This window comes from Lutra lutra, chromosome 1, assembly GCF_902655055.1.
Source record: "Lutra lutra chromosome 1, mLutLut1.2, whole genome shotgun sequence".
Lineage (NCBI taxonomy): Eukaryota > Metazoa > Chordata > Mammalia > Carnivora > Mustelidae > Lutra > Lutra lutra.
In genome coordinates, this window is record NC_062278.1 from 176,292,202 (window position 1) to 176,318,062 (window position 25,861).

Below are 25,861 nucleotides of genomic sequence, written 5' to 3' on the forward strand. Positions count from 1 at the left end.
TCCTGTCAGCATCTTACGAGACTGCCAAAACAGAAATCGTCATTCTTCAATCTGCCCCGTTGTAGAGGGGAGAGTTGGGCTGGGAGAGGTCTGCTGCTTCTTGCTTTCCCTACCCCCGGCCCTTGCTACCATCCTGCCTTTTTGAGAACACACGGAGGACCAGCCCCAGTGGTGGCACAGGAAACTCAAAGGAAATGAAGGCTGTTTTGGTGGCAGATAGACAGTACCAACCCCTACATCACAGACAACAGGTCTACCTGGCATGGCTTTAAGGAAGGGGCGGGAGCAGGTGAGCAAGGGAGCATGTGCAGTGGCCACCTCCCTGGCAGCTCTGGAGGATCATGGTGGGTGGGGACCCAGGCATGGCCGTTGTAAGCCAAGCTGAAAAATGAGAAAATACCGCTAAAAAGAAAATACTCGTCACAAAATGTGAAAGCAGGAAGAACTCTATTCCAGCAGTTTCCAATACGGTTTCCAGCAGAGAAACCCATTCTTCCTCCCTCCCCAAACACCACCTTAGGGAAAGACCCCATGTTTAAGAGAGATACAGGCAGAACGGTTTGGCTGGAAAGAGAGTGGGAAGGACCCTCTCTCAGCCACTGGAACTCCTTGGAGCTGCAGGGCTACAAAGAGTATCTTTTGGAAACTAGCCCTTTAGTATGGCCCTCCACATTTTACAGAGGAGGAAACTGAGGCCTAAGGGGCCGAAGAGACTTGCCAAGGCCACAGAGGATCTTTGTCTCCGACTGTGCAAACCAATCAACTTTTGACCATGCTGGGTTGTGGCTGGGTGACACGATGGCCCGAGGGCATGTTCTTGCCCTTGGTAACTGTCACGTGGACATAGTTTGCCCTCCTTGGGCTGCTTAAGCTGTAAAGAGACTCAGGGACTGAAGTCTTAGTTTAAGATAATAACGAAAGCATCCTTTAGGATCACTTGAGAACACTAAGGTATTGCTTCCTTCACCTGGCAGCCGCCCACTATGGCCGCTCGAGTCCTTGCAGAGAAGCAGAGCACGATTGATGACAAGCCCACCTGGCTTCTGAAATAAGAGGCACCTGAAGTTAGGGACTAGCAGACAGCGGCAGCTCTCCTAGTGACCGGCAGGCCCTGTGTGGGAGGGGGTGGGCCGACACTCCTTTCTTTAGGGTCAGGAGGTCACAGAATCAATTATACTGCAGGCAAGGGGTCCTGGGAAAAGAATGGGAGACAGAAACCAGAAACCTGCTCCAGGCACTGCACACACACACCAGGGAAGGTGAGCACATAAGCACCTTCCTGAAAAGCCATCTTCCCTAAAGTTCACAGACTTAGGGGGCAAAGACAGACTTTGTACCCCAGAACACAGAGCCAGCCAACTTGCACCTACAGGAACACAAGGTCTTTCTGGAGGAAGAAGCCCTTCATGGGCATCTTAACTTAAGAATGGGGGGGTGGCAGGCAGCAGAGGTGGACACGACCCAAGATGGAGCATGACAGGAGCAGGGGTGGTCTGGGGGCAGTAGTCCACAGTGCCACTAGGACAGCTTGGAGGCTTGGATCCTGCCCCACAGGAAAGTATTTCCACGCTGAGCATGGCCCACCCTCTAGAAGCCTTTGTGCTGGACCTGGAGGGAATCCAGAGAATGAGCTTTTCCATTTCACTGCCTAGTACTACATGACCCAACCACCACAGCCCATGACATTCACTCTGGTCACTTATCTGCTGCAAAATGAATTAAGTCCTCAGTCTGAGTCCAAGAATTTGAAAAATGTGACTGCCGAACAGTGCTCAATGCTTGAATTTCCAGTGGCTGACAGAAATTCCTCCCTAGAGTCTGATTTTTCTCTTTTCACTCTGCCTCTGAAACTCAAGGACATCACACTTGGCCTTGGGAGTCTCAGGGACTTGGGGAGACATCCCCAACCAGACCTTCCCAGCTTGGAGAGACTCTCTGTAGGTGTCAGAGGGACAGCGATGGCTACCGAGGCTACCCAAGGCTACCGGGGGAGTTCTCTTCCTGTACCTGTGGTTAACTGAGCAGTCACCGTTTCCTGGGGACCCCTACTTCTATAAACTGTGTTACAGTGAATGCTCACTGAACACTGCCTATTTTCCAGGTACTGCCTAAATGCTTTACATATATTATCTCATTTAATTCTTGTAATGACCCCATGAGGTGTGTACTATTATTAACCCTGCCTTACAGATAAGGAAATTAAGGCTCAAGGAGGTTAAATAACTTGCCCAGGCCCACAGCCAAGAAATGGTGGTGGTGCCCCAGGACTCAGGCCCCACTGGTCTGCTGTCAGCCCATGCTCGCGATCTCTCTGCTTTGTTAAACACCTCTCATCTGAGCAAAGTTTGCCAACCTCTAAATACCTCCTGGCTTTTTATAATCCACCCCCCTACCACCACCACACCTAGTCTCTCAGCTGCACAAACACAGACTCTTCTCACAGGAAAGCATAGCTCTGGTAGGCACTCATGTGAGGCCCTATGCACTTGTTCAGATGGGCTTCCGAATGAGCCCCTTCTGCCAGCTGGAGACTAGCCAGGGCTGGGGGTTACTTGTTAACAAGACCACTGTCACACAATGACAGCTATAGGTCGGGAGTCCTTGTCTTAGAAACCAAGGACAATAATCAAAACCCAGGATCGTGGACCATGAACTGGACGATAAACCACACGTGGTTAGGCACAGCTGCTTGGAGAACCGGACATCTGGAAACCTCAGTTTCAGCCTTTGCTCCTCACTAAGCAGCCACGTGATCTTGGGCAATTTACTTAACAGCATTTATGCCCCCGGTTCCTTATCTGAAAAACGAGACTCTTACCACCTGCCTTGCCTGCATCACATGGAAGCTGGGGGCCCATCAAGGTTGCAGTTATGAAACATTACGTGTAAAAAACATTTCATTACTATGGGAACCTATTGAAATGTACGGTGTTGCCATTATCTATCCATTCCCCCTTTCAAGGGAAAGGTATTAGAACGTAGGATATGTGGCTCAACCTATGTGCTGGGTGTTCCATGATGACCAAAGTCTGGTGTCCACAAAACACCCAACGATAAACAATTCTAGCTGATACTGGCAGATCAAGATAGTCTCTAAATGGACGGCAAAAACAGAGTGAATAGCAGTTCTCATAACTGTCACAACAAAGCAAGCTTAAAAAAAAAAAACCCAAATCCAGCTGGAATTTCACTAGAGAAGCCATTCAGATTGCTTTGTCATAAAGCAATATGTCATTGCTTTATGTCATAAAGACATAAAAATAAACAATTTTGCTTCTGGTTCTCAAAGTTTAACTTAAGGCAGAATATAAGCTTGTGGTCAGACCCTCCTCACAGATAGTCCTGAAACATTCAACATGAACTATTTTTCCATTATTGTTTCTTTTATTTTCCACCATTCTTTAGAAGAAGTATGATGCTATGGAAGAGTCTAAGAATTAATAAATTGGGCATTAAGAATCAAACATTCCTCTGGTATAAATTATCACTCTAAGAAGGACATTTTTTTGCAAGGTTTGATGGGTTTTAACCAGTAGACATCTGGAACTTTCAGCTCACCAAGCTCTGTAAGGCTATCTCTAGCTTCGGTGAGTTTAGAGATAAACTTCAAAGCAGAAAAGAAAGAAAAGACAAAGCAAACCAAGTCTATGTTGGAAAGATACCCACATTTCAAGTTCATTCTTCTCAAAGAAAGTTCTCCCTGGGGGCGCCTGGGTGGCTCAGTGGGTTAAGCCCCTGCCTTCCGCTCAGGTCATAGTCCCAGGGTCCTGGGATTGAGTTCCACATCGGGCTCTCTGCTCAGAGGGGGGTCTGCCACCCCCGCCCCCTCTGCCTGCCTCTCTGCCTACTTGTGATCTCTGTCAAATAAATAAATAAAATCTTAAAAAAGAAAGAAAGGAAGGAAGAAAGAAAGAAAGGTAAGTTAGTTCTCCCTGGTCTACACCATATAGCTACCTCCTGGGGACTTAGACACAAACGCCCTATTTCAACAACTCTGCCATGCCAGAGCTGATGGAGGCCACCTTCTGGGTCACTGCCGCCTTCTAACGCCTGAGAGAAGAGGTGGAGGACGTGGAGATCCTCACTCAAATTATTCTGCTCACTGAGCTCCAAGTAAGGGCCTGAGTTCCAAGGTCAAGGCCAAAGCAGTGGCTTGTCATCACTTTTCCCAGGGTGAATTAATTTGAGTATTAGCAAGCAGTAAAGTCCAACCTGTTCTATAAGAACCACTTTTCTCCTAGGATGGAAAGCTTACCTCTCCTTTTTCATCTCCCAGCACCTACAGGAATCAGCAGCTGTGGATAAAGTCTGCCCTATTTGGTAAGCAGGCTGGTTTCTCCTCAGTGTGGATCAAAACACTAACACTTTTTCACATATTCATCAATAACAACCAACAATCTGTACTTCCTAAGAAAAAAAATTTTAAGGTATTATCTTACAAAGTCCCTGTATGTGTAGGTAAACTATAAGCAAACATCTCTAGGAATATTTAAAAGTAAAATCAAACAGATTTCAGAAAGGCAGGTCAGGGATCCTTCTGGAGGAAATAGGAACAAGACATTAAGATGACTCCAAACTTTCTCTGGGTTCAATGCCCAAACCTCCATATGAATGCCAAAAGTCAGCATCTTTTGTTGGTGTGGACTGGCAGCTATCTCTTTCAGCCGAAGATGGAAGAGAAAAACAGAAAGACTTCAGAGAAAAGCAAAGATGACCATGGAATGTCAAGTTGTTTCACCTCAGCATTGCCTGACGTCGCAGGGGACTATGGGAGGGACATCCTTGGGACTCTTCCTCACATGTAAGAAGGCACTGTGGTTGCTCTTCATATCAGCAGGAGGCTTAGACAAAGGAAAGGTGGTACAGAGCAAAGGAGACTTGGATTGGACGCCAGAAAGGCCTTTTGTTAAAGCACTCAGGGAGGTGTTAGAAGCTCCGTCTATGGACATCGATTCAACTATGGAAGAGGATGCAGGACAGCCTCCAGTACGTGTCTGGGGCTGCAGTAGGTGCACGCCAGCCTCTGACGGTGCCCTCCAGAGCTCATTCTCTGACTCAATGAAAAGTAACTTCTGGCGGTTAGGGTGAAACTCTCAGGTCCCATGTCGCCTGCCCACAGACTTGCCATGGGGGACACACAAGGCTTCTCAGCAAGCTTTGACCTGTATAAAGGCTGCAAAGAGGTGTGTGGAAAACTCTATCACCAAAAATCCCAGCCATGCATCCACATGAGAGAGCACGGGGCGCTGAGGTAGAGTTTGCCTGCTCCTTCCCACTTCATCCGGGAGTTCAATCTGTGCTACCGAGAAAAGGGACTAACACAGGAGCTGGAAGGGAAGAACTCTGATCTTTGGTCTTACTTCCATTCTGTGTTCTGTGGGCAATTAATCAACAGGGACCGAATTTTCCTGCCCTAAAAGTTATGAGGTTCTACAGGGCATCCAACATGAGCTCTGCATCAATGTCAAGAACAATCCTTTGCACACCCATTTCCTGTGGTTGCACAGACAGTGGCAGGGGGTTGGAGAAAGGGCTCTGTATCCTGCAGCCTTAGTAAGGGAGAAGTGGATGGGCAGGGGGCACTGAGGAGCTGGGTGTGCTTGGACAGGTCATCTATTAATGAGCGGCCTCCCTTTCCTCACCTGTAATGGAGGGGAGTGGAGGGTAAGTGCCTCCAGAGAGGCCTGTGGGATGCAGTAGAGGAGGTAACACGGGGGAAGCCCAGCAGAGGCCTGGCACCTGGTAGGTATTTTATACCAGCCACCTTCTCCTCCCTGCTCTCAGCAAACCTATGACAAATCCACTCGACCATAAAATCCAAAGAACAATAAATATACTCTGGCCTGCTGGGGGCAAGGACACTGCCTGGCAAAGAGCAAACCATCAACCAAAGCGAGTGCCTTCCTGACGGAGGTCCCACAGTCACCCTCAGTCCTCTGCTCAATTCCACCAACTCTCAGGGGACAGCCCCCCAGGGACCCCAAAGGAAAAGCTCCAGGACTTGCATCTCCCAACCTCACAGGCCCATTTCACCAGGTACTGGCCCATCAGGGAGCTTCCCTGTAGCCACCAAGAACATCCTCGGGATGGGGCAGTAGAACGTACAGATGGCCAAACGGACGGAGAGGGTGGGATGAAATTACACAGCTCTCATCAATGTAAGTGCTGCTTAATATATTATGGCTCTGGCATCAGCACCGTGGATGCAAGCAGGAGATGGCCCGAGCCAACTTGGTGCCCTTTAGAAGCACTGACTAGGGGTTGGCAGTCAGGTCACCTGATGACAAGCGTATTACTGGGGTCCAGCCACCATTTCATTCCTGCTCCCCCCACTGCTATGCTTCCGCCACCTTGGCCTCTCTCTCAGCTGTGGCAAGAGGCCCAGCCATGCCAGCCTGTCTGTCTGTCTGAACACGCCTGCTCTCTGCTCGGCTGCTCTCTTCTCATCTGTTAGGTTTGTGCCTAAATGGCACCTCCTTAGAGAAGCCTTCCTAACCATCCTAAGTGGGTTCTCCTAAACCCTCTGTGTTCTGGTCGTTTCCTTCCTCATCCTTCTCCCAGGGTGTTATTTAACTCGTATACTAGCCACCTCTGCCACTAGACTGTGAGCTCCTAGAGGGCAGGGCCCGGACTGATCTTATCCCGGACTCTATCTCGGCCAATTCATATAATGCCTGGCACCCACCAGGTGCTCAACACGTGTTTGCTATCTTGGTGAATACACGGTAATCCTGAAGGAGGCTTAGTTCCCAAAACCTTAAACTGAACCAAGATGTGCATCATGGCAGATAAAGTTTAACTCAGTAACCCGAAGATCCCCATCTGTGAAGGCCCCACGTGCTACCAAATGAGACAGTGAAACACGCCAAGGACCAGGTGAAGGTGGCCGGGGTGGCCTTCTCGCCTCTCAGAGGCTTATCGGGTTCGCACACATGACTCCGTGATGGGCTCAGGCTGGCTGGAGATCCATAATCCATCTAGTTAACTGTTAACCACTCTGGCCTCACTGACACCTGCATTATTAACTATGGGGCACCGAGGACAATCATTTGTGAGCCTCACATCTCAGAACCTGGCTCACTCCTGGACATGAGAACTACCCGGGCTCTGGGCTGAACAGTTTGTGGGCTTATGTTGCAAGGAGGCTAATAAAAACACATTTCTCAAACACCGTATGGTGAGGGCAACTGAAATACATCCTCCTCAAATGCAATTTTTTTTTTTTTTTTAAAGTCCGAATGCAAAGGACACAAGTGGCTTGAAGACATTAGACGGTTTATAGGACTAGCCCGGTCAGTGTTTGGGCCATGTCAATGGGTAGTTTAAAACCCAGCCATGGCAAAGTGATAGAAATAGCAGGAGAGCCTCTGCCAGTCTCAAAAAGGGAACCCTTAGGAAATTTAAGTGGATATAGATTTCCCAGTGAAAAGAAGGGTCGTGGCAGACGTCTCAAAGCCAGCTGTGAATGTCAGTTAGGTGGTGGGGCCCAGGCTCCGTGCTCGTGGACGAGGTATCTTTCCTATCCCCACATCAGGATTCAAAAAGCTGGCCGTTTCTAATGAGAAAATATTTTCAACCATGAAGTTAACTCTGCTGGAAGAGCTCCAAAGGGAAAGTCCCTCCAGTTTCTCGGAGGGGAAAAAAAAATTACCTTCTTGGTCTGGAATCTGGGGATATTTTATGCAGATGTCTCTAACAGAAGTTAATAAGGGGAAGTCAGCTTGCCTTTGATTATTCAAACAGGCTACTGCTATTAAGAGTTGCACAACTCTTGGGCAAGGCAGGGGTGGATTTTGGCTTCTTTTTTTTTTTAAAGTCTGTCCTCCTGGGAACTGCTTTTTCTTTTCTAAGAACATTTCATGAAAACTTCCCTACTCACATCTTTTTGATACCTCTGCTCTGGTGGGAGTGTGGATGGTAATGCAGGCCCATCTCAGAAGGCTCTGTGGTGGGCACTCCTGGGGGCTGCCACAGGGAACTTCTCTGAATGGCAGTTCCACTTCCCTGCTGAGAACTGGGTAGAGGAGCCACAATGGGCCCCACCATATCTATCTATCTATCTATCTATCTATCTATCTTTCTTTCTTTCTTTCTTTCTTTTTTTTGGTGCAGGCTGAATAATTTCAACCTACAACCTACAGGTACCAGAAATTGCCGAAGCTCCAGGAATTATCACTGTGGGACAAACACATTCTCTTGCTTTCCTGTGGTTCTATTTTATAATGTGCTAGGTGAGACAGGAGACATCCGCCCAGGGCAAGAGCACACAGGAGGATATAGGGAAATACAAACAGCCCTTCTTCTTTGGGGCAGAGCAACATTCCTACGACTGACAGTAGAATCCACCCCGTTTAGGGGCAATCCAACAGGGAAGAGTAAGCTTCTACTGGGTGAGATTAAAGGCTTCTGGGATTGGTCCCTATAATGGAGGGGCTGGGTAATTAAAAAAAAAAAAAATCATGGGAAAAGAAATAGGGGAGGGTGAACATAATATACCTTAACAGAAACTCTTCTGATGTCCTGGAGCTCCACAATGGGGGGGGGGGGGGGAGAGGGGAGAGGAAAAATATTCTGTTTCCTGAGACAGCTCCAAGAATCATGAGTAGGTGTGAGAAACAAGGAAGCTTATAGATTAGAAAGAAAGAAAGACGAAAGAAAGAAAAGGGGGGAAAGGAAGGAGTCAGGGAAGGGGGGTAGTGAGATCTCTGAGAGACAGGGGAATTAAAGAACACCATGGCAACAAGTCTGTCCACCTACCCCGACCGCCCACCCACAGCCAGATTCTTTGCTGACGCACTTGAGAACAAGCTGGTTCCTACCAGCTCAGGAAGGTGAGCAAACCCAGAGAGCTCATTAAATCCCTTCTCAGCGACTCTTGTCTGCCTGCAGATAGTGAGCAAGGAGGATATAAATAGAAGTTATATAACATCTCTTTGTTGATTCCTGTGCTTACCAAAAAAAATGCAGCATGACCTTGTTTTTTCTGAAGCATTTTCCTCGGCCTACTGGTTGGGGACTTTAATCAAGTTAGGGATCATCTTAAAGTTTAAACAGCAGGATATAGATTTCCAAGTTAAGGGTGCTCAGGACAAATCAGCCAAGCTTGGAACCCTCAGGGTCAGGTCTTGCTCAGGTATACAAAAATATCCAATATATATATATATATATCAATCTTTAGGAATTGTATAGCTTCTTCCTAGAACACTTTCTGACCATGCTAGGGGTAATATTAATTCCCAAGAGCCAAGAACCATTAATAAAATGGCTTCTTGGATTTTCTAAAGGAGAACAGAGCACGTAAAAAAATATATATGTGTATATGTGTGTGTGTGTATTTAAAGCTAACTGATGGCTTCTAAATGCCACCAGGCATAATCAGCACTCCTTTTCTCTCTTAAAAGGCAAGACATTAAGAGTCCAATAGACTAAAAAGGACTCCTCCTCAGAGACGCCTTCAAAAGTCAGCATTGCAGTGAGACACAAACGTGCCCTGAACCCCAGCCCAACCTGACCAGGTCTCCAGTGTCCACTGGGGCTGCGTTCTGAACAGACTGCCCCTTGGGCACCTTGGCGTGGAGGAACTGGAGACGTGCTTGCGGGACGCGCTGCAGAGCTCCGTGACTTGGATACCTCGTCTAACCTGTTGATGCCACAGAACTCTTTTAGAAACTGTTGCCATGGGAACTTGCCCCTCTCAGGCATTTGTCAAGAAATGTCACAGGTGCTGGAGAATTCAATGCCCTAGGTCTCGGAGAGCTTTCTTGGAGTCGGAAGTGCAGCTTCAACCAAGAGGACTGTGAAACCTGTGACAGGAGGGTTTTGAACACAAACATCTTGGAAGGGGTTCATCACAGAGGGTATGGCGGGGGGTGGGGTGGCTGTGCTAGGAGAGCCTGAGAGTATATACAGGCCCCACTCAGCATTTAAATTCCATGCACAGTGTTCTTAATGCAGCGCCTCAGCTAAACAAAGAGCCTGCAGGTCTCTAGGTAGCTCGGATAGTGACCCCAGCAAGAGATGCAGTGCCTGTCATCCCTAGCAGGGGCTTTCCTTTCCCATCAGAACTGGAGGGTGGGCAACAACACAGTCATGCCCAGACTCAGGCAGGACAAGCGCCCACGTCCCTTGGTGACCCCCTAGCCTGGGGATGGTGACTGCAGTGCCTCCGCCCATCTCTCGGCTGAATTCCATCAGCCTCCTGCCTTCTCCTTTTGTAAATTCCTGCCAGAAAAACAGGCTCTACCTTCTACAGTATGAACAGTGCAGATCTGGTAGGAACCAACACATCTCCATGTCCCGACGCAGCAATGTTGCCAGGTAACAAATGTAGAAATATACTCGGAAGACTGTATGTGACAATACACAACCCCCGCGCTGCAGCTGATAACCGAGGGAGTGTTAAAACACCATGTTCTCTTAACACTCGGGCTTGTGGTGTGAAAATAAAATTAAAAGGGATACTTCCTCTTGTAAATATAAGACAGGCATACAACTCACACATGCATCCACTAATTGGAAATAGTAGAGGGGTTTGCGACAGCCATCTGCAGTGCACTCTGGCTTTCCCTCCCCACTCTCCCCGCCAGCATGAATTCCAGAAAACTCCAAGACACATAACTAAGCAGGAGACCTTTTAATGTCAGGGATGAGTTCACCTCTGACCAGGGAAAGCGACTCAGTGAAGGACACCAGTGGAAACTACAGAAAAGCTCATGTGTTATTATAAAACTCACCATTGTGCAGATTGGTGGGATGACTTTGAAAACTCGGGGTAGAACCAAGCAGGGATTCCTTGCCTCCTGGATGAAATAACCAATGCTTCCTGGCCCCAGCCCCAACAGTATCAACACAGACGCTGCTCTCCAGGGTGCGCAGCCCCTCAGTGAAAATGGAGCACCGAGTTAACTCCCTGGCATGGGACCCTGCCATCTCTAAGGCTTTCTGGCAGGGTAGAGAGGTGAGAAGATGTTTGAGAGGAAGACTTGGGTTCAAATCTCAGCTTTGCTAATTGGGTGACTTTGGGTAAGAGCTCTGGCTCTTGGGACTCCTGAGGGGCTCAGTGGGTTAAGCGTCTACCTTGGCCTCTGGTCATGATCTCAGGGTCCTGGGATTGAGTCCTGCATTGGGCTCCTTGGTCAGTGTAGAGCCTGCTTCTCCTTCTACCTGCTGCTCCCCCTGTTTGTGCACATGCTCTCTCTCTCTCTCTCTCAAATAAATACTTAAAAATTTTTTAAAAAATTTGTCAGAGAGAGAGAGAAAGAGAGCACATAACAAGCAGTCAGGAGTGGCAGGGAAACTGACATCATGACCTGAGCCAAAGGCAGACGCTTAACTGATTGAGCCTCCCAGGTGCCCGAACTCTGGGTCTTCTGAGCCTCCCCTTCCTCCTCTGTAACTGGAGCTATTTGATCTAGCCCAGATAAAGTACATAACGGCCCATGCACAGCTCCTGCCCTAGAATGGGAACTCTTCCTTTTTTTCCCCCCGAAAATGAATATTCTTCAACTAACCAAAGACTCAAATATGGGGAGAATTCAGTGTACTGAGCCTCTCTGTGCAAAATGAGTAAAAACTGAGCGCTAACAAGCCTCACATTATGCCAGAGGGCATGTGCTTCCTTCGATGCAAGTAAAACCCCCAAATTGTTAATAATGTCATCCAAACTTTCATAGAAGCCCTAATTAAACAAGCCGCCTCTGTCTCCGCAGAGAGGAAGTTACGCAAGCGAGTTTCCTCATCATTAACTTTCGTAGACCTGGGAACTTGGAGCTTGCTGGAGGTGAAGCAGCACGTACGGCACTTGAGAGTTTTTATTTGGCAAACAAGACGGCAAGCCTGAAAGAGAAAGACTTTCACGGTTTCCTTCTCTGTCGTTCACAGGCCAATATTATACCCAAAGCACAGACGCCAGCCACACGAACTGTCTTGTGCTGTATTCGGAAGGCATCGCACTCTCCACAAAGAGTCCATCCGGCAAAAGACCAAGCGAGATGAAGCCACAAATACCACTTTGCCTGATCAACAGAGGCCAGGTCCTCGAAAGGGGTCCATAGCCCTTTCTTGGTTCCCAGCCAGGGAGGGGATGTGGGCCACCTTTGTGCCAAGGAAATTAATGGAGTCTTCTCATACTTCTTATACGAGGAGGCAACAACACAGAGGGCTGAGACCTCAGGTTGTGGCAGGAAATAAACCCGGACACAATTACCAGCTAGCTCGGTGACCCTGAGCAAGTAACTTGACCTCCTGGATCCTTTATTTCCCCTTTAACAAAAAAAGGGTCATGGCAGCACCGACCCACACAGGATCACCATAAAGAGTAAATGAGATCATGCAGAGAAGGCCTGTGGCCTCACTCCTGGAACACGAACATTCAGATTCTGGTCTTCATTATTCCTAACACTGCAGTTATTAAGAAGAAGAAGAAATAGACCCCGAGTGCTTCTGGCACCGTAAGGATAATCCTCCAAATTCACATGATCTATTGCCCGTGAACTCGGCTAAACCTAATTCCCTTCCACCCCTAAAGAAGTGGGCCCTTTATAGTTGTTACAACCACTAACCACAAATTTTCACATCCTAATACTTTTATTCAAAAAAGGACAATAAGGCTAGAGTATTACGATGGCCACAGAGGGTCAGAACTTGTATTCCTTCAGTGAACGCTTAGAATATTTAATGAGCACCCACCAGGATCCTGATGCTGAGGAGTGAGACAGAGGCTGGATCCTGGGAGAAATTACATTCCTGGGGGGGGGGGGGGGCGAGCAGAGAGAAAAATGTACAACCAAAAAGTAACCATGAGCAATTACAATGTGTCAAGCAGCCTGCTGAGCTGAGCATTTTCCATACATCTCATCTAGTTCTCAGAAGGACCCTACAGGGTAGGATTCTCTCCACTGATACATTATGTACAGACCTAGTTCCCTTCACCTCACACACACGGGGACTTTTCTACGGAACTTGGGGTTGAAGACAAACTTGGTTTCTGTTCCCTTGGGTCCTACACTGAACCTCCACTTCAAGGGCAGTGACTGCTCTAGTGAATGAACAGCCCAGACGTGGGGATCACTACTCCTCTGCCTCAGGGGATCAAGAGAAAGTTTCCAGAACAGGAGACATTTCAGACAGGGCTTGGGAAGTATTCCAGGCAGAGGGAAACAGGGCCTGTCCCACACGGAGCAGAGGCATCTGAGTACACAGAAGGGACTGGCAAAGGGACAGATGCGGCTGCAGGACAAGACAGTAGCAGTGTGGGTAGGGAAACCCAGGCAGGGCCAGACCACGCAGGGCGCCACTGGATTTCATCATAGTGGCAGTGAACTCCAGCATCTGCATTAGGCTATTGAGACAGGAAATGAGGGGCGCCTCCGTGGATCAGTTGTTAAGCGTCTGTCTTCAGCTCAGGTCATGATCCCACGGTCCTGGGATCTACTCCCGTGTCAGTCTCCCTGTTCAGCGGGAAGCCTGCTTCTCTCTTTTCCTGCTTGTGTTCCTGCTCTCTCTGTCTCTCTCTGTGTGTCAAATAAATAAATAAAACCTTAAAAAAAAAAAAAAAGACAGGAAATGAAGTGATCAAGTTTCTGTTTGGGGGATATCACTGGCAGCAGCATGGAAGTAGGAAATGCCCAGAGGCAGGAAGGCCTCTAAGAGGCTATCCCAGTTATCCAGGTGAGAAAGAATCAGGCTCAGAACTCAGACAGTCCCATGCTGGCAGGCGGTATAGCATGGTGGTCAGTAGTAGGAATTCTGAAGCCAGAGTGCCTCATTTCAAACCCCAAGTCCCCTGACCCTAGTGGGGCCAATATGGTCATGTCATTTAACCTCAAGGTGCCAACTGTCTGGCTCATTACAAGTCCTAACTGACCATTAAATTACTGGGAGGTGGAGTGGACACTGAATGAGCTCCTGATGAATAGCAGAAGAGGAAAGAGGCCAGAGACATCCAGGTATCTCCCCTGGGGAAAGGAGGGCTGCTGGTGAGCCCGTTGGCCAGCTCGTGGAATACAAGAGGGCAAATGGGGCAGAGCAGCAGGGGTGACAGGTGCACCCGAGGTCATCCTAACCTAGAATTAACACAGGTAGGGATGCCAACAGAGATTTGAACAGAAATCTAGAAATCAGCAAAGGGGTGGAGTCAGGAGCTACACCTTTGGGAGTTGCTGGCATGAACGGTAGCTGGAAGCCATGGGAGTAGATGAGGTCACCCAGGAAGTTTGGAGAAAAAGACAAACAGGCTGGAGCCCAGGCTCCAACATTTCAGACGTTTTAATGTTAAGTAAATGCCCCGAGGCTAGTAGGAAACCTTTGTAGGAGGTACAGAAATAGCAGAGCACTGGGCCATAAAGAAGTGACTAATTTAAAATGTGGTGGTCTGAGGCAGGATGGTCAGAGAGGGCTTACAGATGAAAAACCTGCAATCCCAGGTATCTGGACTCTTGAGCCGCAAGGCCAAATCCCCACCGGAAAGAGCTGCTTTAGTCTGCATTCCAGATCTGTGTTGAAAGGGGACAAACAGGGGGAGTGGAATATATCTGAATAGAGACAGTGAAGGAAAAAGAAGATCACCTCTAGGAAAAAAAGTCTTCTAAAACACAATCCCAATGCCCCTGCAGACCATTACCCCCCCTGGGAGGGGGGAAAAAAAAAAACAAAGAAAGAAAGGAAAGAAAAAGTAGAAGCCTCTATTTCTCTGAATTCCTATTTATTAGGCGAACGAGTGGGCAAAATATCTTGGGACTTAGCATATGGGTCATCTGGTGAATATTTACTAAAAACCCATTGTTGCATACCGGAAAATGAAGAGCACAGAACAAAGAGGAAAAGACATGGTTCTTTCCCTCCCACAGATTAATATTTAGATAGTGAAGATTCAACAAGCACAGGAGTTGGCAGAGATTTCCATAAAGGGCCAAATGGTAAATATTCTAGGCTTTGCAGGCTATACAGTCTCTGTTGCAACTATTCAACTCTGCCTTCACGGCATGAAAGCAGCCAGAGACAATACTAAAGGAATAAGTATGGCTGTGTTCCAATAAAACTTTATTTACAAAAGCAGGCCATAGACTGGATTTGACCTACTGGCTATAGTTTGCCAAGCCCTGGACTAACACATCACAAGCCAACCGAGGAGACTGTGGTGTCAGCCGGGAAGTTGGTAAGCAGCATTCCCTCCTTAGAAGTCACTAAGGAAAGTGAGGAAGAGCACAGACCTCTGGCTAGCCCTAAAGGAAGAGAAAGAAAGAAGGAAAATCTGGGCTTGTTGCGGATTTAATAGGATAAAATGAAATGATGTTTCAAGATATAATGTTTTCCAAGTCTTCTCTGACATTTTTTTCTGCTCTGTAAAGACCACGGAAAACCTGAGAATTCCTTTGAAGACACCTCTTAGATACCAACTCCTGCTTCTAGGTTTTGCACAAGGGAAAGAGATAAACATTCTGCTTCCAAATATCTCTCAATAACCCCTGATAAATTCAGTCTTCTCATGGAAGGCCAGAAGAACAGATATATGGATCTGCCCGCTTCTGCCTAAATTGTTGGTTTTACTATTCATGAAAAAAGAAAAATAATACTGGGTCTCCAATTCCTTTAAAATCATGAGCCAGGGTGCAACTCAACAGGACTGTGCTTCTCATACCCAAATGAGGACAAGCCACAAACATATGTGCTGACAAGTCCTGCAGTCATTTCTTGCCCCGAACTACAAAACGAAGCCAAGAGGCACATGCCTTCTCCAGTGCTCACCATCGCTTGGAGAGATGCCATGACCAGGATTGTGCTGTGTGAGGGGTCACTTTCCTTTTTTAGGAGAGTCATTCATGTCTTATGTTCCCAAGCATGGTAACCATCTTTAAATGTTGAGTTTCTATCAAAACCTGAATTTTGGGGGCGTGGGTGGATTAGTCGGTGAAGTGTCTGCCTTGGTCTCAGGTCATGATCCCAGGGTCCTGGGATCAAGTCCCACATCCAGCTCCCTCTTCTGTAGGGAGCCTGCTTCTCCCTCTGCCTGCCAATCCCCCTGTTTGTGCTCCCTCTCTCTCTGACAAATAAATAAAATCTTAAAAAATGCAATGAATTTTGAGACCAAAAATCTTAAAAGACATTTGTTCGGTGACACACTAGTTTCTTGGGAATGGAGAAGAATGGTAAAAGGGTAAGGTACATATGTCAAAGTAATTATTAGACCTCCCCCCACCCCGCAAAACCAAAAAAGGGAAGGAAAGTAAAGGCCTGGGTCAGGAAGCACTTAAAACCACAGAGTGACTGGACTGGACTGCCCTTCACTTTCCGCCTCACCCAGAATGTCTGTCACTGTAAGTAACAAGTACTCAAGGCACAGAAGTGTTCCAACCTTCTGGACCACTAACATCATTTCAAATATATCATCAGTGGGATTTAGGTGAACTGAGGATGAAAACAAGGTAAAATAGAGCATCTCCTAGGCCCACTGGATCATAAACCACTAGACAGAAGCAAAAGCTCAGAATTCAACTTCTTGAGAAGAAACCTATTTTAAAAAATGAAGTCTATTTTTAAAAAAGATTTGTTATTTGAGAGGGAGCGTGAACACGAGAGTGCGGGGGTGGGAGGAGGAGAGATTGAATCTCAAGGACACTCCCCAATATGCGTGGAGCTGAATCCCACGACCCTGAGATCATGACCTGAGCCAAAATCAAGAGTCAGGACCTCAACCAACTGAGCCTTCAGGTGCCCCTGAAGTCCATTTTCTAAATAAAAAACATTTATTCATAAAATTTGAGATCTTTCTACAATGGTGGCAACTGCATGAGGCACCTTCTGTGAGTCACCTTATCTAATTCTCTCGTGAGCCCTGTGAGGGGGACATTGCCACTGTCCCGTGCTCCAGTTGGCTACCATGCTGACAGAGGTCAAGGACTTTATCGCAGGTGCTCAAGAGGGACGTGGCAGAAGCAGTGCTCGAACTCGGATCTTCCTCATTCCAAACGACCAGTCCCCGTGACAGCAGCTCATAGGTGTGCAGTGTCTACTGGGGCAGGCGTTTCACCCCTATGTCCTGCTGTTTTATCCTTCCAACAGCTCCATGAGGAAGGGACTTAGTTTTTCTAACTCTTATTTTACAGATGAGAAAGCTGAGTGAGTTTCAAAGCATCCTGAGAGAGTCCAAGGTCACCCTACTCACCACGGGAAGGGCTGGGATTCCAACACAGGTGTTTCCACTCTAGAGGCCAAGCGCCTACCTACGTCATAGGCTTCCCTTCTAGGTGGTGTCCCCAAAGTCTCTGACCCTTTGCCACCAACTCTCAAAGGAAGCCGTTCAGACCCTTCCCAGCTTTAACTGAAGGGCTGAGCGTCCAGGGAAACCTTCTGGGGAGAAGCCACCTGCCTCCCTCTTATTTCAATTCCAATGGCTCCCAAACCCCCCACATTGGGGTGGGAGGTGGGGTGCAGAGCAGTCTTCAGACTGCAGCAGGCCACACTCATTTCCCATATGGATAAAACCCGAGGTCAGAAAACACCACTCAGAAATGACTCATTTCTCTCTTCCCTGCCAAAAACAACACCCTTTTACGTAACTTGCTCACACACCAATCTCCTCCTCCTTCTAAGGGTGAGTGTCCTGTCAAACCAAGGCTGCTCTTCCTCACAAACCCTCCTTCTGTTTCCAGCAAACACAAATCAGAGCACCCTCTCTGGCTTCATATCTCTGCGAACCGGGGTCAGAGGCAACCAGACCAACATGCTTCTCCGACGTGCTCTTCTGGTGACTTCTTCTGGAAGGGGTGGGAGAATGCTTATCTAATACTGGCTCTTGGGCTGATTTCTTAAGCCAAACCAAAAAAAAAAAAAAGTGTGTGGTGGGGAAAAGGTCCCAAGGACTAGGGATCTCTCTCGGATGAATTTGCAAGCCAGTTTCCGGATGGAGCACTTCTCACATTTTCCATCTCCAGCTGCGTACGTGCAGAAAAGAAAGCCCTTTCTGGGTGTGTCTGTAGGCTAGACTTGGCATAGGAATAGCTGTGGGCAACCATTTGATACATCAAATTCACTGTGCTTCTGCAACCGGAAGCAATTAGTCCAAAAAAATTTTGTGTTATGTCTGTCCCTTTTATTTGCTATGAGGATCTCTATGGTCCTGTCAACACATACATCTCTGAACATCTGTATTTCCTAAAAAAAAAAAAAAAAAAAAACCAAAAAACCAAAACACAAGATAATGTCCAAAGATATACCTTACTCCCCTCCTCTTCTCCAGGTGAGGACAGCCTCTACTCTCCTGCAGGGAATAGGAAGCAGAGGGAACTTCCCCCGGGTACTGGTGGGAACGTCTCCGGAGGAAGGAACACAGAAGTTGGCAAGGACTCGAAGGAGGGATATGCAAGTGCCGTAAGGCTTGCTGAGCCTGCGTGTGCCAAAAATTAATTCATAAGCAAATGCTTATTTTATAGTTTTCCACTTGCTACAAAACACCAAGCAGAAAGGAAAGATTCCTTCTGAGGGCTGGCAGGAAGGGGGTGAAACCAGAGTGGGGAGGAAAAGCAGGGGTTGCTCAAAGTGAAGCTCGATTCTATGGCTGGGCAACGTGTCAGTACCCCTTGCAGAGCCCAAGGGCGGTGGTATGATCTCCTTGTTCCTATAAGCAGAGGATTCGGTCACCATGAAGTCCGAGCTGCTGCGATGGCACCCAGGGAGGAGGACTTTTGGAGGTTAGATCTACCCTCAGATAAGCCAAGGCACAGATGGAAGATGCTAGAAGACTTGAGGGCACTGTCGCTAGGATCCCATTATGCCAGGCTGGGAAATATCCTAAATTTGGCTTCCTGTCATTTCAGGGCTTTAGGTGCTGATGTGACAGATAACAGGGTTGCAGAGTAAGGGAGCAAACTCCCTCCGTGAGGGTCCCTAGCAAACACTACGTGTCTTTATTTTTGGATTCCCATAATTGAATCATCCAAGGTCTGCGCAGTGAAATTCATAACTTTTGGAGAGCTACAGGCCCCAGTGACTTTATCCTCAGGACTAGGCTGAATATTCACAGATCGCTCCAAAGAGGAATAACATGAGCGTTACTTCTGCAAGATGGGATTGAATTTTCTGGGAAAACAAAGCTCCCAGGACAGACAACGGTGTTTCCCTCTTTTTGAGACTTTAGCACTCATCTCAGGGGTCAAAATGGCCCTGGTAGATGCTCAATCAATTATAATGAGGGGCGGAGCCAGTCTCCACACGTGTCCACCCCCCCATAATTCCCTACTTTTATGCATATACCCTCCTCTCAACCAGAGGTGGTTTTTCTCCCCTCCCTCTGAAGTTGGGCTGACCTGTGACTGCCTTTGACCAAAAGAATATGGCAGAAGTGACATTCTAGTAATCCCCCTCAGCCCAGGACTTAAAAGGATTTGTAGCCTCCACTCTCTGCTTCTTCAAACACTACTTAGAACCCAACCACCATGCTCTAAGAATTCCAAGTGACATGGAAAGTCCATGTGGAGGAGAACCGTGGCAATCTGGGTGGGAGCCCTCACTGAGCTCCCAGCTGAGAGCCAACACCAAGCGCCACAGCCACACAGGTGGCCACCATAGCCGATGACCCAACTGAGCCGGTGCCAAGATCACAAGGAGCAGAAGAGCTGCCCAGCTGAGCCAAAGCCCCCAGAATGTGACAGGTGTCAGAATGGCCACTGCTTCAAGCCACACCATGCGGAGGGTGCTGCTAAGCAATGGAACTAAAATGGGAGGGGGGGGGTGAGAAGCGGGAGGAGACAAGAGGCACACACGCTATTTGGTCTAGTTCTGTAGCTCTGAGTGAGTCAGAGCCCCCACGGAGCTTCAGTCTCCTCACGGCTATGATGGGGGCCACACGTGGCTGGCACAGCTCCTAGCACAACTGGACACTCAAATGAGACAGCTGAGTGGAAGGACTTCATCAACAGCAAGTGTCCGAGCCCAGGGAGAATGGATGCTAGACCTGCTGTCTGCTCTACTGAGCTCCGCAGCCATGGACCCATCCCTGGCCCACCAAGACCTCTGTCTCTGAAGATAACAAGGACTGACCTTGTAGGAAGGAGCAAGTCATCTTTCTTTATAAAGCACCTACTATTCTTCCTCTGGTCATTACCATCATCCCACAGAATGAAGCCATCACAGGCAAGGAGGTGTTCATAGAGCCAAGCTGCTCTGGTTCCACTCTTGGCTCGGCTACCTACTGACTATATGATCTGGGGCAAGTTCCTTAGTGATTTTTCACTTTAGTATCCTCCTTGGTAAAAAGCAGTAATTACAGCACCTGCCTCCTCTAGAGAGTGTGGGGATTAAATAAGATGATACAAGACACACACTGGAGCACAGTTCCTGGCTCATAGCACTTAATTGGCCATTATCATCATCATTATGTTTTTACTTTTTTAAAAAAACTTTAAAAACTTTTAAAAACTTTTTTACAAAAAGTTTTTACTTTTGTTATACAGTTATACAGTAAAACTGACTTTTTTGGGTATACAGTTCCACAGATTTTTCACAGATGGATAGACTCTTGTGGCCACCACCAAAAGCAGGACAAACAATGGCGTCATCACACAAAAAACTCCCTTGTGCTAGGCCTTTACAGTCCAATTGTCCCCTCATCCCTAATCCTGGCAAACACTGATATGTCCTTCATGGCTACAGTCTTGTCCTTTTGAGAATGTCATATAATCAGAAGCACACAGTATGTCTCCTTTTGAGATTGGCTCCTTCTACTCAGCATAATGCCTCTGAGTTGCATCCAAGCCACTGTATTTATCAATACTTTGCTCTTTTTTATTGCTGAGAGATATTCCATCGTATGGCTCACCTGGAGTTTGTCCAATCATCATAGTTTTAATAATTATTTTCACAAGCCAAGGGAAACTTCAGAAATGGAACCAGCCAACCATTGATACCAGGTCCTAGGAATCCCTGGGAAAACATCCAGTAACTGTTTGTCATACCGACAAGGGTCCCAGAGGTCCATACTTGTGCCTCACACTGAACAGAACAGGAACAAAAACCCAGGAATAACTTCCTTAATCACACACAGACCCAGACTGGAAGGTCAGTCTCATTGTCCTTCTTCATGTAAAGCATGTCCCAGATCCTAGGAAGAGGTACTCATAAGCAGAAGGGTCCTTCTGTAGCCCTCTTCCTGGATAGGCAACATGGTTTTAGAAGCCTGTAGCCCTTCATGCTTCTCTGTGATCGCCCCTTCTACCGCCTGTCACTAAGCAACAATCCTCTATGGGAGCCCACCTGATCTGAGACCAATTTCCCTTCCTAAGACCATAACAGGACAATCTGACCAGGAAGTGATAATGGGCACAGAGTTCCGGCTGGAACTGACCCTGCCTTTAATGGATTACAGCATTTCAGCAATCATTAATAGTCACAAAGGCAGCTTTAACCCAACTCAGACTCACTTCCCAGCTGGTCATGCACTACTTCAGACCAGCTTCTCTAAAGCAGGATGAAATTTTACATCACTATCCCTGGGGCTTCAAGGTTCCTGTCCTTAACTGGCTCCATACACAAGCTGAGTTCCCATCATTTTCTCCAGAGAAAGAGAAGCTTGGGGCCAAGAGAGATCTCACCATTCAACTCTGGGCTAGAATGAATTTTCCTGGAACCACAGGTCTCTACTGAAGCAGTGCCTACATTCCCCCCTCCACCCTCTGAGGTTACCGTAAGGGTGTGGGGTGGGGGGACCAGAGACAGGGAGAAAGAAAGAGCGAGCACACGTGCCCTCAGTGCTATGTCCTCCCACCCTGGCTCACCACTCAGGGCACGCTGGCTGCCTTAAGAGAAAAACCTCTCCACTCCCTATGAGGTTGAACTACTGGAATTCTATCGTGGCATTTCATCTGGTGCCTGAGCATATGAGTAATAAATGTGTGAAAACATGAAACTAATATTCATAATTACTTTACAAGATAAAGAACTTGAAGGAAAAACAGCTTCTGTGTGCCTTGCCATCACCATCAGGGGTACACTGTGAAAAACACGGCATCCTGCCAGAACCTCAGACTTCATCTTGCCAGCCAGCCTTAGCGCCGGCGGCCCTCAGCCCCCGCGAGTCCTTTCCATGCTTCATTATTCCTTAATTAATGGTGCCTTCACGCGTCTCGTCATCCAGACTCTTTAAAGCCTCAAAGAGCCAAGTGGGACCTCTGACCTTCTCATCTCCAACATCCGTTGAGGCGCCATTTTGGCCAACGTTTATGAACTATCAACGGGTGTAGGCTCTAGCCTCAAGCAGGGAGTGTTAGAGAGTCTGCACTCATGATAGCCTGTCCCTGACCCTCTTGGACCCCTAGGTTCAGTATCTCTTTTTCTCCTCATTTTTTCTTTTCTACTGAGGTATAACTTACATACAATAAAGTATACCAATTTCTACTGTATGCGTCACTGAGTTTGAAACAGGTAGGTACCCATGAAACCATAAATACCTCCAGCACCCCCAAAAATTCCCCTGGGCCCCTCCTAGAAAATATCTACTCCCAAATTATGGCCAATTTTATCACAGAATTATTTTCAGTTTAGGTTCTCATTAGCTCTCCCCTAAATTACTGCTAATTAGCTTTTAATTACTGGGATGCCTCCTTCTGGACCTTACTTTCCTCAACTCATCTGTCCTACACTGCCAGATTTATAGCCCTAAATTGCAGCTCCACAGCCCTTTGAAGGCCTGCCCTGCTGTTGTGTACAAACTCTCCTGCTGCCAGTCCCCATTCACTGCCCTACTCTGGCTCCGCTCAGTCCGAGGCACCCCATTCCTGTTCGGCCAGCACCCTTACCGCTCTTGCACTTCCTGGGCTTCCTCTTCTCTCCCAAGCAGCACAATGCAGCCGCCCCATGCTGCAGATCCGTACCCAGTTTCCACCTTTCAGATCCACAGCCATCATCCAAAACCAATCTCATCAAAAAACCTTCCATGGACTCCTCACACCGATGTTACTTCTTTCTTGGTGGTTCCACATTATCACTGTTACCTTTTGGATGGCATTATCATTAACCTTGAGACATAGCTTCCTACGTGCATGTGTTTACATTCTTATATTCTTGCTGGATTTTTCAATTTCTTGAAGACCAGGCTTCTAGGATTCTAGGATTTCTCTAATTACTAAAGCTTTAAAAGAAAACTGGGAAGTGGAAGGAATAATGTACTGTTTCCCACTTCTTTAATCAACAAAGAAGAAAAAAATCGTCATCTGCTATCAAAATCTTTTCATTAAAGCAAAGACACTGGAGACGACATAATACCAGAAATAAAATGGCGAGATGGACCTTCAAACTGAATACACGTGATTTGTGAAAAACTCACCACACTGCCTTCATTTTTCATACTTGGCTATGCCTGGAGAAAATTCTCAGAGACCAACTGGCTCCTCTTTCTAGAAACCACGGCCTTATAGTCCCTACTAAAGCACTGTGTACCTACAGGGTGCTCGATAAATGTTTAGTTCAAATGATCTAGTCACTGGAAATCCTGTGGCTGAAAGACATGGAATGTCTGAGCATGGCTTCCATTCTGACACGGTAGCGGGTGGGCCACATCTTAATGATGAGAAGGACCACAGGATCCATTCGTGCTCATGGTCAGACTCTCATGTGACAAAATCAAACAGCCATCCCAATGTGTCATGGCTCTGGCACCAAAGCGATGACTCGGGCATGAAGTGGACTCTGCCACCAGCAGAAGTCTCCACTGAGGGCAGTGCCTAACAATGAACTTCACAAGTGTGTGTGAGGGCCAGCTGGGATTGGAGTGTGAGAAGGCAGGGCCCTCATGGGCGGCTGTGCAGCTCATGTAAGGGGCAGGGCGCCTGGGAGAGGGAGCACTGAGAAATGTAACCTGACCCAGAGCAAACCTACCCACAGGAACCTAGCTAGCCTCTTCTTGTCTACACTGAGATCCATGACTCCATTCATCCAGATTCTGAATTTAAGTTCAGGCCCGAGAATTTAATGTCAAGTCAAATATACACATCAGGGTGAATGAAGTTTATGATGTGTTAATTACATCTCAATCAAGCTTATCGAAATGTAGGTGTGCCCACACAGACAGCTAAGTAAACCCTTATTCAAGACCTGACAAAGAGGGAAGATTGCATGAAGAACAGGATGAGAAAATATTTAAAGAAATACATTCAATTGGCATTTTGAAATGAAAATTATAAACACATTCTTAAATTCACTAAAAGTGCTTCATGAAGGACTTCTGTCAAGAATTCTTTCAAGCTTTTATTACTGTTTTAAAATATATATCCTATCTGGCTACCAAAAAAATCATCTACGCATCTTTGACTAATCTAGCCTGACTCTTTCCTATTAGTTCAAATTGGTGTTATTAGTTCAAGTGGTTTTATCGAACTTTTCACTTGAAAGGTAGAGAAATTGATACCAAGCAGTAACTGCAGTGTCTATAGATAGAAAAATTAAATCTAAACAGCACACACAGCCCAAACTCCTTTTTGGTCATCCTCTGAGGGGGACTGTCTATGATCTGGGATAAAAACTGTAAGTATACTTCATTCAATCACTCATTGCACAAACATTTATGGACTTCCCACCATGCCCCAGATCTTGGATCGATTTTCTTTGCACATCCTCAGCAGTTTATCAGCTTTCAAATGTAACTCATGTCTTGAAACCAATTCTGAATTATGACTGAAAGACCGAGGAAGATACCAGTAGAATTTGCTTCTCATAAGCACAGAATTTTGTGCTCTAGGAATGAGCCGTCCATCATAGAAAGAGCCTTGGTACCACCCAGGTGCCTGGCTCTCAAAACAGATTCTCTTCCCTCTCAGTAGGGATGTCACACAGCAGCAAGCTGCCTTCTTACCTGTATGGTGGTGTTGCCTCCTTCCAGGAGGGCGATGGCCAAGAGAATGCTTTCATGAAACACTCGGTCACTGGATGCGTTCATGATGAGGTCAATGACCAGATTGGAGGCACCCTCCTTGTCGAGGTGGCACTGAACCTCAGCCAGGCTCATCTCACCCCTGCTCGTGGAACTGGACCCAGAGCCTCCCCCTAGGAGGATGGAACATTGCTCCTATTAACCACAATCAGAGCATGTACTGCATACTTACTATGTAACAACATTTAATGCACTGAACGGTTTAACAGTATTAGCTCCTTCCAATTAGTATTAGAACCTTCTTAAGGACCCCACAAGGAAGATACTAATTATTAGCACAGAGATGAAGTCACTTGTCTTTGAGGAGGACACCCAGCTTGTAAGAGAGATGATATTTCAATGCAGGTAGGTAAGATGAGGAATGACATATTTCCAGCAAAAGACCCACGGCCATCCAGCCAAGACGCTCCCTGACATTAAAATACAATGACTTGGTGAAGAATTATTAAAAAACAACTTTTGAGTTCAAGAAACAAACCCAACTTATACATGTCTTAGAACACTCCTAAAAAAATATAGCCTATAACAATCACTTTAGCCCTGTTTCTAAGAAACCCACTCTTGCCCCAAACTCAACCTTTCACATAATTTATCTGTTCATTCATTCATTCAATAAATAGTTACTCAGTGCTTGGCATGGAGCCAAGAACTGGGGCTGGACAGTGAAAACAGATGAAATTCCTATCCCTACTGAGCTTGAGATGACATGAATAAAGTTAAGCAGATAGGGCCTAGGTCGTTTAGTGGAATGGATTCCAACTGTGTTTACAAAGTGCCTACATAAGAACTTGCCTTGCATTACTACTGGCAACAACGGAAACATTAATGTACATGGGGACATGGACCGATCGATTTCAGAGAGAAGAAAATCATCTGCCAGTCCTTCTCCACAGACCTCAATTCAAATGCCACCTCCTTTGCACTGCTTGTCTTGACTACCTAGAT

At 46.9% G+C, this 25,861-nt stretch overlaps 1 protein-coding gene across 7 annotated transcripts in view; it reads right to left on the reverse strand.

Moving 5' to 3' along the window:
* ITPR1 (inositol 1,4,5-trisphosphate receptor type 1) overlaps positions 1-25,861 on the reverse strand; it is a 331,871-nt gene that overhangs the window by 81,079 nt on the left and 224,931 nt on the right. For 6 of the 7 annotated variants that reach the window (XM_047746291.1, XM_047746284.1, XM_047746265.1 and 3 more), the window contains one exon: positions 24,839-25,029. The exons of the other annotated variant lie outside the window; for it this stretch is intronic. In XM_047746291.1, the coding sequence (XP_047602247.1) occupies positions 24,839-25,029 (191 nt within the window). The remainder of the gene's footprint in view (positions 1-24,838; positions 25,030-25,861) is intronic. 7 annotated transcript variants of the gene reach the window in all.